Here is a 15,876-nt window from a genome sequence, read left to right on the forward strand (position 1 = left end):
TGAAAATATAAACTACTTGAGTACTCTAGACTAGTGAACAATCACACGTTTGAAAAATGCAAACACCCTAATGGCTACAAAGAGGTAATAAAAAAAGTTTTAATGAACACAGCAGCTGTAAAACAAAAAAACAACACCAGTTTTAATACAAAAGTAGCAAATTATTATAAAAAAAATCAACAAAATACACCAACAGCCTTTAAATAACTACAAATATAAAAGAATGCTACTAAATTATGTCTTTTTAATGTAATTTCCCTTACGAACAGTATTATTCATATCAGTAACAATCAGGATGTCATCTTATTTTCACATACTAAATATACTATAGCCATTATTTTTGTTATATTTTGGATAACAGTATATATTATGCTTACCGGGTATTTGGTATTATGCATATTTATTATTAATTATAAAAAAAAGTCTCTAGTTTTCAGGAATCAATTTGTCTATTTCTACTTTCAAGTTAATGATATTCAGCAACTAGACATGTAACATTCCAAGTTAACACCATAACTATTTCATTTTGATGAGGTTGTGCATCATATCAAAGCTGTTCCCATCATCATGTACTATGATTGTCTTTTTATTTTCATCAATTGTCTTTAGATATCCAAATTCATCTAAACCAACAATTGTCACCTCCTTCCCTTTTTCCATCTGTAGTTTCACCTTGACATTGCTGAAAAAAAAGACAAGGTAGTTTTATATAATAATCACAACTAATCATGAGCAATGAAATTGAGAATGGAAATGGGGAATGTGCCAAAGAGACAACAACTCAACCACAAACCTTTAAAAATGGGTGAAAATGGGAAAAGTGGTCAAGCAGGACACATGATATTACAAGCACAATTACTGCAAAGATAAGCTGACTATGGGATTTTTTATTCCACAGCCTTGCCACCAAAAAAATTTTTTTTTGGCTTTTAGCCAAATATTACCACGGTTAATATGAAGTAGAATTCAAAACCCACATTTGAATACATTATTTGCATGCAACATTTCCTGAAATCATAATATTCTATTATGGAATTTTACAAGCATAAAAAATATTTTTAGTTTGCAGCACCTCCTAATCAATTATCAAGTACTATGAACGAGTATAACTGTTAAAACCAAGATGGAAACCATTGATATGTATCAAAAAACATTTCTTTTTCATATCTGTCCTTTACACATGTTTTAAGACTCCCAAAGGAAAAAAAAAGAAATGATCTTGAATTTCTTGCTTCAATTTTCTTTGTTTAAACATATGATATGATTAAGAAATTCAAGTTACTTTTCAAGGTTGATCTTAGTTTTTGACCATTTATGTAACATTCTACCACATGAAATGTTAATAAGTCAATGATACTTAATATTTCTATCTAAATAAGATACTGTCTTTTGCAACATCTGAAATTCACCACCATAAACTTTTATTACTGGGTAACAGACAGATTAATAGTACATTAGAGATACTAGTGTATTAGGTATGTCTGGGCTAAAGTACTGAGAAAGGTGGTTTTAAGAAATCATTTTGAAAAATTAAGCTTTTTAAAAAAAAAATTCTAGGTAAATGATGAATTAGATGAACAATAAAAAAAAATCTGATGCTTTTTCCCAGACAACTGAAGTTTTTAAAACAAGTAAAACAGGGCCGTAACTACCTATGAGGCAGGGGAGGCAATTGCCTACCCTGAATTTTCTACAACATTTTTTTTTTAAAGTTATTTATAATGAAATATTGACAATATGTACACGAAGAACTTGAATTTATATTAAAAACAACAAAAGTTTGTACAGTTTTAACAGTGTTATCATGATACGTGATATATCTGTCATTTTCCAGATTTTTGATCGAAAGTGAACCGTTTCAGTATTTTATTTTTTTTTCGTGTGGCCGTCCGTGTTTTATTCAGTATTCGTACGAGAACACATATGAAACTTTGCTTTTGACAATTTTGAATAAAACTTAACTATTCATTTTTATTCTATTATGGAATTTTACAAGCATAAAAAATATTTTTAGTTTGCAGCACCTCCTAATCAATTATCAAGTACTATGAACGAGTATAACTGTTAAAACCAAGATGGAAACCATTAATATGTATCAAAAAACATTTCTTTTTCAAATCTGTCCTTTACACATGTTTTAAGACTCCCAAAAGAAAAAAAAAAAGAAATGATCTTGAATTTCTTGCTTCAATTTTCTTCGATTAAACGTATGATATGATTAATAAATTCCAATTACTTTTCAAGGTTGATCTTAGTTTTTGACCATTTATGTAACATTCTACCACATGAAATATTAATAAGTCAATGATACTTAATATTTCTAAATCATTTAACATGAGAGGCTTACATAAAATTCTAAATAGGATACTGTCGTTTGCAGCATCTGAAATTCACCACCATAAACTTTTATTACTGGGTAACAGACAGATTAATAGTACATTAAAGATACTAGCGTATTAGGTATTCTAGACTAAAGTACTGCGAAAGGTGGTTTTAAGAAATCATTTTGAAAAATTAAGCTATTTAAAAAAAAAATCTGGGTAAATGATGAATTAGATGAACAATAAAAAAAAATCTGATGCTTTTTCCCAGACAATTGAAGTTTTTAAAACAAGTAAAATTTGGTTCTTTGTGTTAATTTCAGCCTCCACACATAAAAATGTATTATCAGTCATTGATTTAGATGAAGAACAATCAAATTAGTCATGTGTAAATAAAAGAAAATTCAATGAAACTGCATTATGTAAACACTGCACAACTTTTTTTTTGTTTTTTTAACTGCATGTCCGGAATAATTTTATTTTTACAAAATTGATAATAGAAAACTATTAACTGTCTCTTCAAAATTCTGCAATGCTTAATTAGTTCAAATAGGTAAATAAACTTTGCATTGCATGTTTTGAAATCATTTTAAGAACAAAATAAAATTCTCTGGCATAATTTTTAAAGCAGAGAAGATGGTTACATTCAAATTTTGACAATTGACTTAGAAATAATCTTTTTAATTTTTACTAAAAAAGTACATAACAGCAATTCTCAACACTTCAGTCAAAATCTGCAATATGGTAGTTAGCTCCCCTTGGAATACCAACCCCTTAACATATACTTGAAATGAATAATGAAATAATCTAACCAATGGCTTTAAAACTATCAAAAAAGATAAGAGCATCAATACATATAATAGATTCTACAGTTCAGGACCTTAGGATAACCTTTCAATGATAGTGGGCAGTGGCGTAGCTTGCCTTCTGATATACCAAGGCAGGGGGTCAGGGGGCATAGCCCCCCTGAAGCTATAGAGGGTTTTACAATTTGAATAAGAAAAATCCTTAAAAATAGTTGCTGTTCAATATATGTTATTTCATCATAATAATGTTAATTAAATGCCTTACTATCTATACTCAAAGCTATAAAGATAACAAAATACCCGAAGGTATCACATTAGAAAACCAATGAAAAGTCAGTTTCCTGACTTGCTAGCAGTTACAGAAAGCAGGAACATATATATATATTGACATACTGTTCCCAGCAGAAAGCCAGATCAAATGCCTAATGACTCCCAATATATTTCCAAGCTGTAGTACACTCTAATACCGAATTAGACTATTTACCGGCTTTGTTATCACATAAGCAACACAACAGGTGCCCTACGTGGAGCAGGATCTGTTTACCCTTCCGGAGCACCTGAGATAACCCCTAGTTTTTGGTGGGGTGTGGTTGTTTATTCTTTAGTTTTCTATGTTGTGTCATGTGTATTATTGTTTGTCTGTTGGTCTTTTTTCATTTTTAGCCATGGCGTTGTCAGTAGTCAGTTAGATTGATGAGTTTGACTGTCTCTTTGGTGTCTTTCGTCCCTCTCTTCTCTAATATAGTTGGCTGTACCTCACACGTCATATCGCAAGAAATCATGACCTTTGCTCGGTGGATAGAAGAAACCTGTACAAAATGTTCAATACAGAAAAAAAAACAAACGCAAATATTAAGGTTTATTTGTAATAAGTTTTGTGATGATCATTTATTTGGTCGTAGGTCACAAATCAACGAATTATAGATAATCACCACAAAAATTTCAGGATAAACTAGGAGAAAAACATATGCTACTTGTAAAGTGTAGCACGGCACTTGTTTTAGTGGTGTATTCCTTTGAAGGTCTTGAAATTACATTTTGAATGATTTTTTTAACTTTTTTTTTCATTCACGATGAACATGACAACCAAAGAATAACTAACATTTACTTTATTCTGAAGTCTTCACTATAAATGAACAGTATTTGGTTGATTTTTGTTTATATATGAACTGACATTATGTATTAACTAACAGACATATTTCTCTGGAATGAGTGATTCCTTTAAATATTTTAAATTCCCTGCTTGTGAAAACGTACTATGAATTAAAATAGCGTGAATAAAACTTGAGAACCACAACATATAATTTATTTTCTGTGCACTATAATATATAAATGCATATTTTGTTTTGTTTGTAGTACCAAAGTCAATGAAGATAGTCGTAGGGGAAGATGTCAACAGTTATAAATGAGGGTTTGAATGCTTAGATTGGGATTATCAAATATTTATTTTTTAATCATTGTCGCCCATAATTTGATTTTCCTTTATTTTATAATTTAGCACCATTTTAAATCCATATTCCTTTAAATTTAAATTAATTTCAGGACCGATTTTTCTGTTTTCTTAAAACCTCACCCAGGCCCTCATATACTAGAAATAATTCTGACACAAAATTGACCTAATTCAATGGTAAAGTGGTTTGATCGGGTGACTCGTGAGTTGCATCCTTATCTATTCTACTCACTGTTTTCGCTTGAAATGGTGTAGGACAAAATAAATCTGTTGTCGATTTCCTTTTACTCTGACAAACTTGAATTACAGAAAACTACCGTAAAGGGTATTTCCAAGTAGAGGAGGGAAAATTAATTCAAATGTTCCCATAAGTCTTGAATAATTCGTAAAGGGTATGAATCAATAACCGCGCCAACAAGATATAACAAGTTGCTACATTATTGTTTAGTAGCCAGTTTGCTGCAATAATCATAAAGAAAATACAGTGAAGAAATTTTATTTTTTTTAACGAGGCAACTGCCTCGGTTGCCTCAACGTAAGCTACGCCCCTGGTGGGTACAACACAAGAATAGCTGTGGTTAATTTTCAACACCATTTATGTAAACAAAGATGAAATGACAACACACCACTAGACTAATAAGAGCAATGTTTCATATTTGTAACTAAGATGAAAACCACACCTATATTAACATGATTAAAAAAAAAAGGGTTGGCGTTCTCATTGTCATGAGCCTTTACATATATGGATATGTGGGTAGTATAATTCCATCATCTGTACTTTTTCTATAAAATTTCTCTAGCCAAATGTCAAAATTAGTTAATGGATTAAGCTCATGATCAGAAGTGTAAATTTTAAGGGATCAGTTTACTTTAATTCTAAGTACCATTAGAAGTAAAGTGTTGCAACTTGAGAATTTGAGAACCAATCAACCCATTTACTTTCATATTTGAATATAAAACAAAAATCATGACAAGATGATGCTTAAGTGCATTAATGTCAATTTCACCTTTGCAATTCAGAGTTAGGGTTCTTGACTGATTACATGGCATAATGGTATTTATTTGTTTTTTTCAGTTTTCGTTTTGCAGTTCAGGATGTTTAATGTTTCACAATAACTTGATAACTGTTGAACCAATTCATTTCAAAGTTTAAAATAAAAATAGAAGATAAGGTATGGCCAAAAAGGGTCTCTTGTATCAATTCATCAGAAAACACAGCTTTTTCTGGTTTACTCCATGACCCCAGAGAACCTGTATTGATATTTCCATGAATCAATTAACCATAAGAACAGATTTAGAAGGGATATTTACTATGGACTAAACAGCCCTTTATAGCTTGCTGTTCAGTGTGAGCCAAAGCTCTTTGTTGAAGACCGTACTTTGGCCTATAACAGTTTACTTATACAAATTATGACTTGGATGGCGACTTGTCTGTCTCATTGGCACTTATACCACATCTTCTTATATTTATAAAATAAATTTTTTCTCACCTATGCAACCATCTTTTGTAATAAGATTTACAGAAACTGTTATAACCTTCCTGTTGGAATTGGTCAATAAGTTCCTCCATGACAGTAACTGTCCTTGCTATAGACTGTTCTACTGATAGTTCTGGTAATTTTGTTTTCTTGTCATTGTTGTAGCTATTTATCACATCATTGACACAGATTGTTGGATTTTTATTGCTTACATTATATCCACAACCTATAAATGATTAAAAAAAAGATAATGTTAATTTAATTATAGGGTCAATAATTTGTTTGATGGCATTAAACCTAGTTTCATACAACTCATTGGTTTGTAGCTATAGCGTGATATAAGAAAATACCATTTTCCCACAATCTATGAAAATTGATATTCACAACTTTAGTCAAAGACAAATTTAATTGAATCCACAGTAATATTTTCTGCCTTTCTTGATGGGGTATCAAGTCCTGCTATAAAATATATTGGTGTGACCTAAAATCAGTATATACTGCCTGTGGCGTTTAGGGATGGAGGCAAAGAACGGTCAGGACAGTGTCTGAATTATATTTCTCTGACCACTCAGTTCTCTTTCTTATTTTAAGCAGCCCTCAAACTCAACATTTTAATGGATGCTGGCTGGATTATTTAAGCATAGACAGAAATCCATTATCTGAACAAGTTCATTGTCACCAAAAAAAAACCAAAAAACCATTTATATAGTGTTTCTATATTAATACAAGATGAGATGAACTTAATGTATCCTTTCATCAAATAATTTTTCGGTGGAAAAGAAATAATCTGCAAATGACAGAGGATATTTACTTTTAAGTGAAAAACAACAAAAAACTAATGATGTGACAAAAACACACAGTCTTAACAATGTCTGAGGTCAAAAGGGTTTCACAATGCCCATATTCCCCTACATATACGACCTTGATTAAATTTTTACCGAAAAACTCATAAATGTGTACAGTTTTTGATGGTTATTATAAAATATTTTATTTTTATGACATGTCATTACTAAGAAATCATTGTTTATATACAAATATCGAAATGAAGTCTCATTTTGTCCTATAAAACCATGTCTTATTATTCATGTAGAAATTCATTAATGTCTTTAAACAGAAATGACCTTAGAAGAAGTATAAATTATAAATATATTTAGTAATCATTGCAAGAATCTGAAGATATTCTGTATCAAATGGTAAAAATTTCATTCAGTTGTGTCAAGGAATAACTTAAAGAAAGTTTCCATTAAAAATGTGTTTTCTATATATGAAATATATAGGAGATTTTACTTCAAATCATGAAATGGTGGAACATTTTTGACCTCTGGCTTTTGACCTCTCAGTGTAGTTTGATCTTTCACTCCTAGTTAAATCTTCGTTTGATTTTCCTTGTCTTCAAATATAGTTCCTAGTGTGGACAGTATATTACTTGGAATTTTTTTTTTAGTGTCCTTTCAAATTTATTTTTCCATGTTTTACATCTCAAATAGCAAGTAAGGGGATGAAATTACACTTAACATTTGAGTCATCAATTTTTAAGACTAGTAAATAACTGAATTGGGCCAGTTAAAAAAAGGTTACATAAAATTATGTCTGAAGCCATCAAAGAGAATTGCATTACATATTTTTTTTTTCAGATGATCTTACCAATAAGGGCATGTAAATGTCCACTCATAGTTGTGGATCTAACAATAACTCCTCCTAATTTCATTTTATCGCTGTAGTAAATATCGTTAGGCCATTTCAATCTCAAATCTATGTCCTGTAAAATAAACAGAAAGTTTTTTATTAGTTGTAATGTTGCCCTTTCATTGAATTAGATACCCACATCTCTGTTTATTCTTAACATAAAATATACATTAAATAATCAATTTTATCTTAAGAATAATGTTCATTTCATATAAAACAAAATACTGGGCAAACCATCAGGGAAAATGGGAGATTGGAATATCAAATATTATAATATAAAGTCAAGATAAACTATTCTACATAATCCTTTACACTTTCCTGACCAAATAGTTATATATAAGAAGATGTGGTATGCTTGCCAATGAGACAACAATCCAATAATCCAGCCAAGACACAAGGACAAAGATGTGTACAACTATTAATCATCATACAGCCTTAAACAATGAGTAAAACCATAATGTATTTTAAGCTTTAAAAGGTACATGTACAGGCATGACAAAACTTAAAACAATTCAAGCAAAAAAAAAACCTTCAGTCTGGTTTATGCTGAAAACAACATCCACTAGAGTGCAGGTTCCTGACTTGGGACAAGCAAATATACAGAATGTGGCAGAATTAATATAAAATAAGAAGACATGGTATGATTGCCAATGAGACAACACTCCTTACCAGAGACCAAATGACATAAAATTAACAACTAAAGTCATTGTACAACAATGAGTTTATCCAATAAAACTGCATAGTAAGCTATAAAAGGACCCCAAAATAACAAAAGTAAAATGATATACAATTTGATATAAAGCAACAAACAAGCTTGCGAGCACTGAGCCCCCCCTAGCATGGAATAGTGGTGTAACAGTACAACAGAAGGACAAGCTGGAAATCGCTTGACTAATCAAATCAATACTAAAGGACAAAAACAATTAACAGAAAAGGTAATGACTGAGAGTGCAGGATCTAGAAGTACTCCGAAGATACTGTCGGTCAGTTTGCCCAATATCAGGTAGGATCTAAAACATTTTTCTCTTTGGACTTTTTTTCACATTTTGTCCTTCAGGAGCCTCATACAGCTTACCATACAGTTCACTAGATTTGCTTAATCTTGAAGGTTGTACAGTTAGTTCCCTATAGATGTTTACATCCACATCATTTGGATAGTTGCCTTAAATTGACAATCATGCCATATCTCCTTATTTCATATAAGGAATGATTTACATGAAATGAACAATATTTGTTCACAAAACTAGATCGTTCATTGATGGTATTTTTACACCCATCACCCTATATTGGCTCAATAACAGAACTATTTCAGAGCAGGGTATGAATATCAGACTTGGGGTAATTGTAATTGTAATCATTAATCAGCTGTAATTGATTACAATTTTTCAAGTAATCAGTGTAATCATTAATCAGCCAAAAATCTGATTACATGTAATTTAATTTAATCAATTACTTTTCAAAATACCCTGTAATCATGATTACTTTTTGATTACATTCTGATTACAATGAAAAAAATCTAAAATTGTGTTTTGGTCATTAAATGAACCTCTTTGTTATTTATATTTGATAAATTTTAAACATACTAAAATTATTTGGTTACTTTAAGCATGTCTACTTCAGTCAAAAATAAACTGTTATAGTATTGAAAAGTCATCATTAGCCTAAGCAGAAACATATAATACAATTATATATCTTTTATCTTGGTAAAAGATATTTTACATACATGTATATTCATCGTTTTATAATGATCTTCATATTAATATTTGATAATAACTGTTATATATTCAAGTAATACTTTTCTTTAACCCTGAATTATAATCTTTTGTTAATTTTTGTGTTTTTTATCAACTTTGAATTGACAGGTAGGAGACTAATTAAGGTTTGTTTTTATTGCAATTACAAATTGAGTATAGCTGTAGGGAAATATATATGATAAAAGATAAATCAGACATGAACATTTCTCAAAAATGCTATAGTGTTATTGAACGTTTATTCATTCACATCATTCAAAATGTTTTGTTTTTAAATTCATTGTAATCAGATGTAATCATGATTACTTTGCCAATGTAATCATTAATTTAATCAGATACTTTCAGAAATGATGTAATCATTAATTTAATTTAATCGTACAAATGACAAAGTAATTGTAATTTAATCAATTACATTGAAAGTAATCGGACCCATCTCTGATGAATATTATAGCAATATGCACTACATAAATCAATATTGACACTAATCTTTAAAAAGAATACTCCACCTTGAAACAAACATTCAGTTATACTATTATTTGTGATTTGATTTTACTTAGCATGAGAAAATATGCAAAATACAATATTTATAGTTGTCAATTTCTCTGCTTTGAAAAAAGTACAACATGAAATGAATAACAAAATATCTATTTATATATTTATTATAAAGTACATTTTTTTGTTTTTTGAGGATAATTATACCCCACTCACAAGTTTTAAAATAAAAATTGTTCTTGTAACTGCTTGAACATCAATATATCTGACAGAAAATTATCTAAAATAGAATCTAAATGGGAACCAAAGATTTCCTTCAAATACCATAGTACAACAATAGGACAGTTTTCCCAGCACGTCTGTTACTAGTAAACAAACTTAGGCTACAAATTTTATAAAATTAGTATCATTATTGTAATTTATCATAACTATTATATTGTCTAAAATAAAATAATTGTATGGAGATTGTAAAGAGCTAATATGCACTTTTATTTATTGTCAAATATTCAATAATTATTGTTAAATTTGGCTTGAAAAACAAAAGAACTTTTGGTATGTGGGCATGAAACAATATGCTGTTCAATGTACAAAAACAATATTAATAAAACAACATAATAGAAATCCAGATTCTGATATTTTATTTCTGTTATTAACGACTAGTTTTAGATTACTATTTCCTTAAAAATCTTTTAACTTTTAAAGTAATGAGTTTGAGTTAATGCAAAATATGTTGAAATTACTGAATGAAATTATCTCCCCCTGAATTGAACTTGGTTTCTATTTTCTGCTTTATACTTGATGACATAATTTCTTTTTTTCTTCCTACTTGTCATATCACTTTTGATGCACACAAGCTATTTCAATCATGAAAAATATCAGTCATTAAGGACAGACATATACTTTCAACAGAATGGGTGCTATCTGTGGTGCAAAAAACAGCTAACAAATCCTGATCACCTGAGTTATTGCCCCTTCTTTTTCGTGTTGCTCAATATTGTTTTGGGTATGTGTGCTTTTCGTTGAATATTGTCTGTTGTTTTTCTTCGTTTTTTTGCCTAAGTATTGTATGTCTCCAATCAACATATGGTTTTTGATTGCCTTACTTCTTCTCCTCCCCCTTTTTCATCTGAATAATTTGTATAGTAAAAACTTGGTAAACTTGGATTAGGATTTTATTATTCTAATTTGTAGTTGTCCAGTTTTGTTAATGAAGAAACTATAGTATATAGAGAAACATCTCTGCAAACAACAGGTCAATACTACTTATTGTTAAGTTCATTAATAATTCAACAAAATGTAATCAAACCAAATGTGGGTTTCTACAAAACTTATAAGTATTTTTCTAAATAATTAGAATTTTGGTAACAATTTTTTTCAGAGAAATTGCACATAATAAGAGAGACACAGTACAATTTTGAAAGAAAACATCCTTAATGACATGCAATGCTTGTCACTTTCCTTTTCCTTATTGGGGGCCCCTCAGGTAAAAATAAACAGAGAAAATCAATACACACACCTGTACAGTGAAACCTTTTTGTTCTGATATATTCAGTTTCAGACAAGTTTGTAGGAAACTTCCAATTTATTCATTTTCATAGAATATTTACTTTTAGTCAGTAATTTTTATCTTTAAACAAGGATCCAACATGATATATAAACTAATTTATCTTTCTTCATCCTGAATTGTACAGCTAATTTATTTGGTATTGTCACATTTTGTGTAATTTGAATCATATGTAAATATCTGATATATTTCAATAATGAATTTCCCTTCAAACTATTAAAATAACTATTATTTCAAAACTGACCGGTCAAATTTTGACTTCATATTTAAAAATACCAATTTTGAGAGATAACCCTGTTTGTTTTCACTGTAGCACCATGAATCAATTATTTGTAAACAATCATTTATCGTGAGTAATGGAAAGAATTCTGAATCACAAAATTTTAATTTAAACAGGTATATATATAAATCTTCTCTCACACACTACTGAATACTTTAACATTTTCCTGAGGTGATACATTATAGAATAATAATAGGTGATAGGAAGTATACTAAGGAGATTTTTACCTGTTTGGTAGTACATGTACAGGTATTGATGCCGTTAATTAGTAGATGACAAAAGTGGATTACCTTTTATTGGTAAATATCATTAACACTAAAAATTGTGTAGAAAAGTGATAAAATCTTGATTTTTCACAAGAGAATAATAGTGACTGGACATTAATAGGATATATCAGTTGGTTTCAAGTGTCTACCTTAAATATTCTGAGTCTTTGACTATCAGGAAATCAATACAAAATGGTGGTTAAAGACAGGACTTTGGAAATGCACAAGAAACGTGAAGAACTTGGGAGAAACAGCAAGAGATTTTCATTCAAAAAGAAAAATACACCAATGGATATATTAATGAAGAAAGTGAAACGTATAGAAAATGATTTGATAGAGATACAAAGCCATGTGACTGAAGTCACTAAACTTCAAAATAATCTCTATTGTTCGCCATTTGTCACACAGACAGAATTAAAAAAGATGGAAAAATTATCTGATCATATTTTAACTGAATCTGTAAAAATACGTAAAGAAATTGAAGCTTTATCCAACAACAATAATGAAATTTCAGAAGCTGACGCATATCAGCAAGTATGTGTGAATCAAATTGAGAGATTGTCTCATCAGCTTCGCGAGATTATGAACACTTTCCGAGCAAATCAGGCAGATTATATCGACAAAACTAGGACAAGGTTTCAAAGAAAGGTGGAGATAGTATCCAAGGAGGATAACCCCGATATTGACATGAATCAAGTTGACTTCCAAACTCATTCAGTGTTTACCGATAATATCATAATTCAAATGCAAACTGCCAAATCTGACCTTCAAGAGTTGGAAGATAGGGAGAAAGAACTCCATCAATTAGAAAATCAAATCCATGAAGTTAATCAATTATTTAAAGAGATGAATGTGTTAGTTGGTGAACAAGGTGACATGTTAAATAACATTGAGAAAAATGTGGAGGAAGCTGTTGTACATGTGACCAAAACAAATAAAGTGTTAAGACAGGCTAAGGAGTACAAGTCATCAGCAAGAAAAAAGAAATTTATATGTGCGGCTATCTTAGGTGCTGTGGTTGTAATCACAATTGTAATTCTTATTATCGTATTTGCTTAGTAAAGTTAAATCTACCTCAGTGGTGCCATCATTGTTATTTAATTGTCACTGTTAATTTATTTTCCATAAATATACATTATTTGTAAATTGATTATTTTTTTAGTAAAATATCTATTTGATTACAGAATTATTTAATTTGCATTATTTTGCAATCTTTTGCTTTCTTTTGCAATCCTTACAGAATTTCACTTCTATGACACACTTAATGCAGACTTGGCCTAAAGTCCAATGACATATTTGACGTAGACTTGGCCTAAAGTCTATTTTTTTTATCAGCAGATCTCTTTATCAATAATCCCAACAGAACTATCAAATATATGAACAAAGCTGACAATGACCAGATACAAAGGATTAGATCTATACTAGCCTAAAGTAAAATTTTACACTGAATCAATAAATATTTCAGAAAACCTAGACAAAAACTTTCAAAAGGGCAGTCACCATCTAAACTATAAAGGGTTAAGCATTTAGCACTATTCATGACTTAAGTAAGAAGCAATTAAAACATGAATGACACTGCACCAATAATAGAGTAACCCTACTGAATTATTTCTTTATTGAACAGCACCTTTTTTATATCTCTGACTAATTGTGTATCAAAAACCCTGGAGCATTTAAAGATGTATTTTTTAACTGAATATGTTTTATTTGTCTGGTTTTGGTGTCTAGTTAAGAGTATACAAAAAACTTCAAGGAAAGCAAATTCTGGAGACGCACAGTGAACTGCTACTCTGAAGTTATTACAACAAAATGTGATTTTCATAAAAAAAAAAGTTTCAAAAGTATAAAAATCCAGATCGAAATGAAATAACCTTTAGACAGAAAGCTTATGCAATGCAGTTCTCACATTAGAAGTACAAGAATATTTTACAATTTCTGCTCCCAAGAATATGGTTCCCCATTTCAGATATTTCTCATTATTGAACTTATCAGCCATTTTGATCAATAAAAATCTTCAATTTTGAAGAGAAAAGGACCAAAAAAGGCAATCCTGATTCAACAGAGTGATTATTGACAGACTGACAGACAGAATGACTGACTGGTAGACATGGCAAGAACATAATTCCCCCTCTTCCCCCACAATTTTCTTCATTTGGTAACAACAATTATCAAGGTTGCTTTATCATAAACTGTGTTTAAATAACATTTAAGCATTGTATAGATTTTTACTATTTCACAACCTTTAAATGTCAGTGTTTGACCTATGTAAAAGCTACATGGACAAAAAATTTATCTAAATATACATGCCTAGTTAACCTTTGTCAGACCAAACCTGTTGGAACTTCATGTGTGCAGTTGTCCATAAGTCAATAAATATATATAGAAAGCCATAAAAACTATATATAAATTTTTTTTTCTACAAAAACCATTATATGTTCTACAAATAGTATGTTATAAAACTATGTGTGAATATACATAACATAAGCACTTGTCTAAGAAATCTTAATATAAACACATAAAAGATTACGTTATATGACCAATTAATGTCCTTAGAAGGCCAAATAATGACCCTTCCAAATTTGGTTGGGAATTGCATCAATATTCAATGTAAAGTTAAATCTTACAATGCTCATTCATTATCTAAAATATACCCTTCTTTATTAAACGCTTCAAAAATATTTGAGTAGAGCAGGATACTATAGTCACTTATCATCAAATGCACATATTGTTTCGCAAATAGGTTTTTTAACAGATTGGAAACTTTATCTTTGTAATTAAAGATATCGGCATTTCTGATATTTTGAAAGTGAATCCTCTTCCCAGAGTACTTTAATTCAAAATACTATAAAAAATGTAAAAAATATAGAAAAAGAAAGAATTTCTCAGATGTAACTGCAACATAATGCCAAAATTCATGCCAAGGACTAAATAATTTCCATATTGTTATAATAGCCACGACAGTGGACAAACTTTGGACAGGTATTTTTTCCTTGACCATGTCTAACCACCATTTCAAGTAGCCACAAGAGTTCTGACTAAAAGACAGATAAAGAAAAAGCCAAAATTTCAAGGAGCATAATAAAAGGACATATTAAGTCAAGGGCAACTTTGGACATAGGTCAGACAAAAATAAGTGTAGTTTACCATAAATACATATGTAATACTGTACAACTTGTGATTTGCCACTTATGCTTTATTAAATATCACAAATAAAAATATAAAGAGACATGGGAAGAAGAAAAGTGCAATCAAATCCTATAATTTGTTTTCATAATCATTTGTCTTTGAAATGATAGTTCAAGGTCATCTTCCTACAAATTTAAGTATGTCCATCCCTCAATCGTAAATAAAGTGTCAAAATACAACTAATTTAGCCACTTAATTGGTAATAATTGTCAAAAATAGGGATATTTCTAGTTATAAGAGACATATGACAAAAAACATGCAGACTTCCGTGTTGGAATATAATTTTTCATATTTTGTGGTTAACAAATTTGCTATATAACTGAATAATAAATATCTCTTACAATTGTGGGTTACCTAACATAATGATAAAACCAGATGCTCCACAGGGCGCAGCTTTACGCAGAGGTTGAACCCTGAACGGTTGGGGCAAGTATGGACACAACATTCAAGCTGGGTTCAGCTCTAAATTTGGATTGTGATTAAATAGTTGACACAGCATAGGTTTCTGACACAGAATGAATGTGGTCTAATGAACTTAAAATATTTTTTTGCCTTTGAGCAATTCACTATGCTGTTGAATATTAATCCTCTAAAAA

At 30.0% G+C, this 15,876-nt stretch overlaps 2 protein-coding genes across 2 annotated transcripts; one reads left to right on the top strand and one right to left on the bottom strand.

Moving 5' to 3' along the window:
- Positions 1–14: 14 nt before the first annotated feature.
- LOC139505843 (biotin--protein ligase-like) lies at positions 15–7,835 on the bottom strand. The gene is made up of 3 exons (XM_071295227.1): positions 7,700–7,835; positions 6,068–6,281; positions 15–682 (listed from the first exon to the last, which is right to left on the bottom strand). The coding sequence occupies exons 1-3, from the start codon at positions 7,761–7,763 to the stop codon at positions 517–519; spliced, it is 444 nt and encodes a 147-aa protein (XP_071151328.1). The 5' UTR covers positions 7,764–7,835; the 3' UTR covers positions 15–516.
- Positions 7,836–11,803: 3,968 nt separating this feature from the next.
- On the top strand, positions 11,804–13,273 carry LOC139505844 (syntaxin-1A-like). The gene has a single exon (XM_071295229.1). It carries the CDS (start codon positions 12,287–12,289, stop codon positions 13,151–13,153), a length of 867 nt encoding a protein of 288 aa, XP_071151330.1. The 5' UTR covers positions 11,804–12,286; the 3' UTR covers positions 13,154–13,273.
- The last annotated feature ends 2,603 nt before the right edge of the window (positions 13,274–15,876 follow it).

This window comes from Mytilus edulis, unplaced genomic scaffold (genome assembly GCF_963676685.1).
Source record: "Mytilus edulis unplaced genomic scaffold, xbMytEdul2.2 SCAFFOLD_1999, whole genome shotgun sequence".
Taxonomy (NCBI): domain Eukaryota; kingdom Metazoa; phylum Mollusca; class Bivalvia; order Mytilida; family Mytilidae; genus Mytilus; species Mytilus edulis.

Excerpts from the sequence above, each read along its gene's own strand:
- LOC139505843 (XM_071295227.1), bottom strand. The coding sequence starts at position 7,763 with ATGAAATTAGGAGGAGTTATTGTTAGATCCACAACTATGAGTGGACAT. Across the intron at positions 6,282-7,699 it reads ACATTTACATGCCCTTATTG|GTTGTGGATATAATGTAAGC; the intron begins GTAAGATCATCT and ends AATCATTTATAG. Across the intron at positions 683-6,067 it reads TACAAAAGATGGTTGCATAG|CAATGTCAAGGTGAAACTAC; the intron begins GTGAGAAAAAAT and ends CTTTTTTTTCAG.
- LOC139505844 (XM_071295229.1), top strand. The coding sequence starts at position 12,287 with ATGGTGGTTAAAGACAGGACTTTGGAAATGCACAAGAAACGTGAAGAA.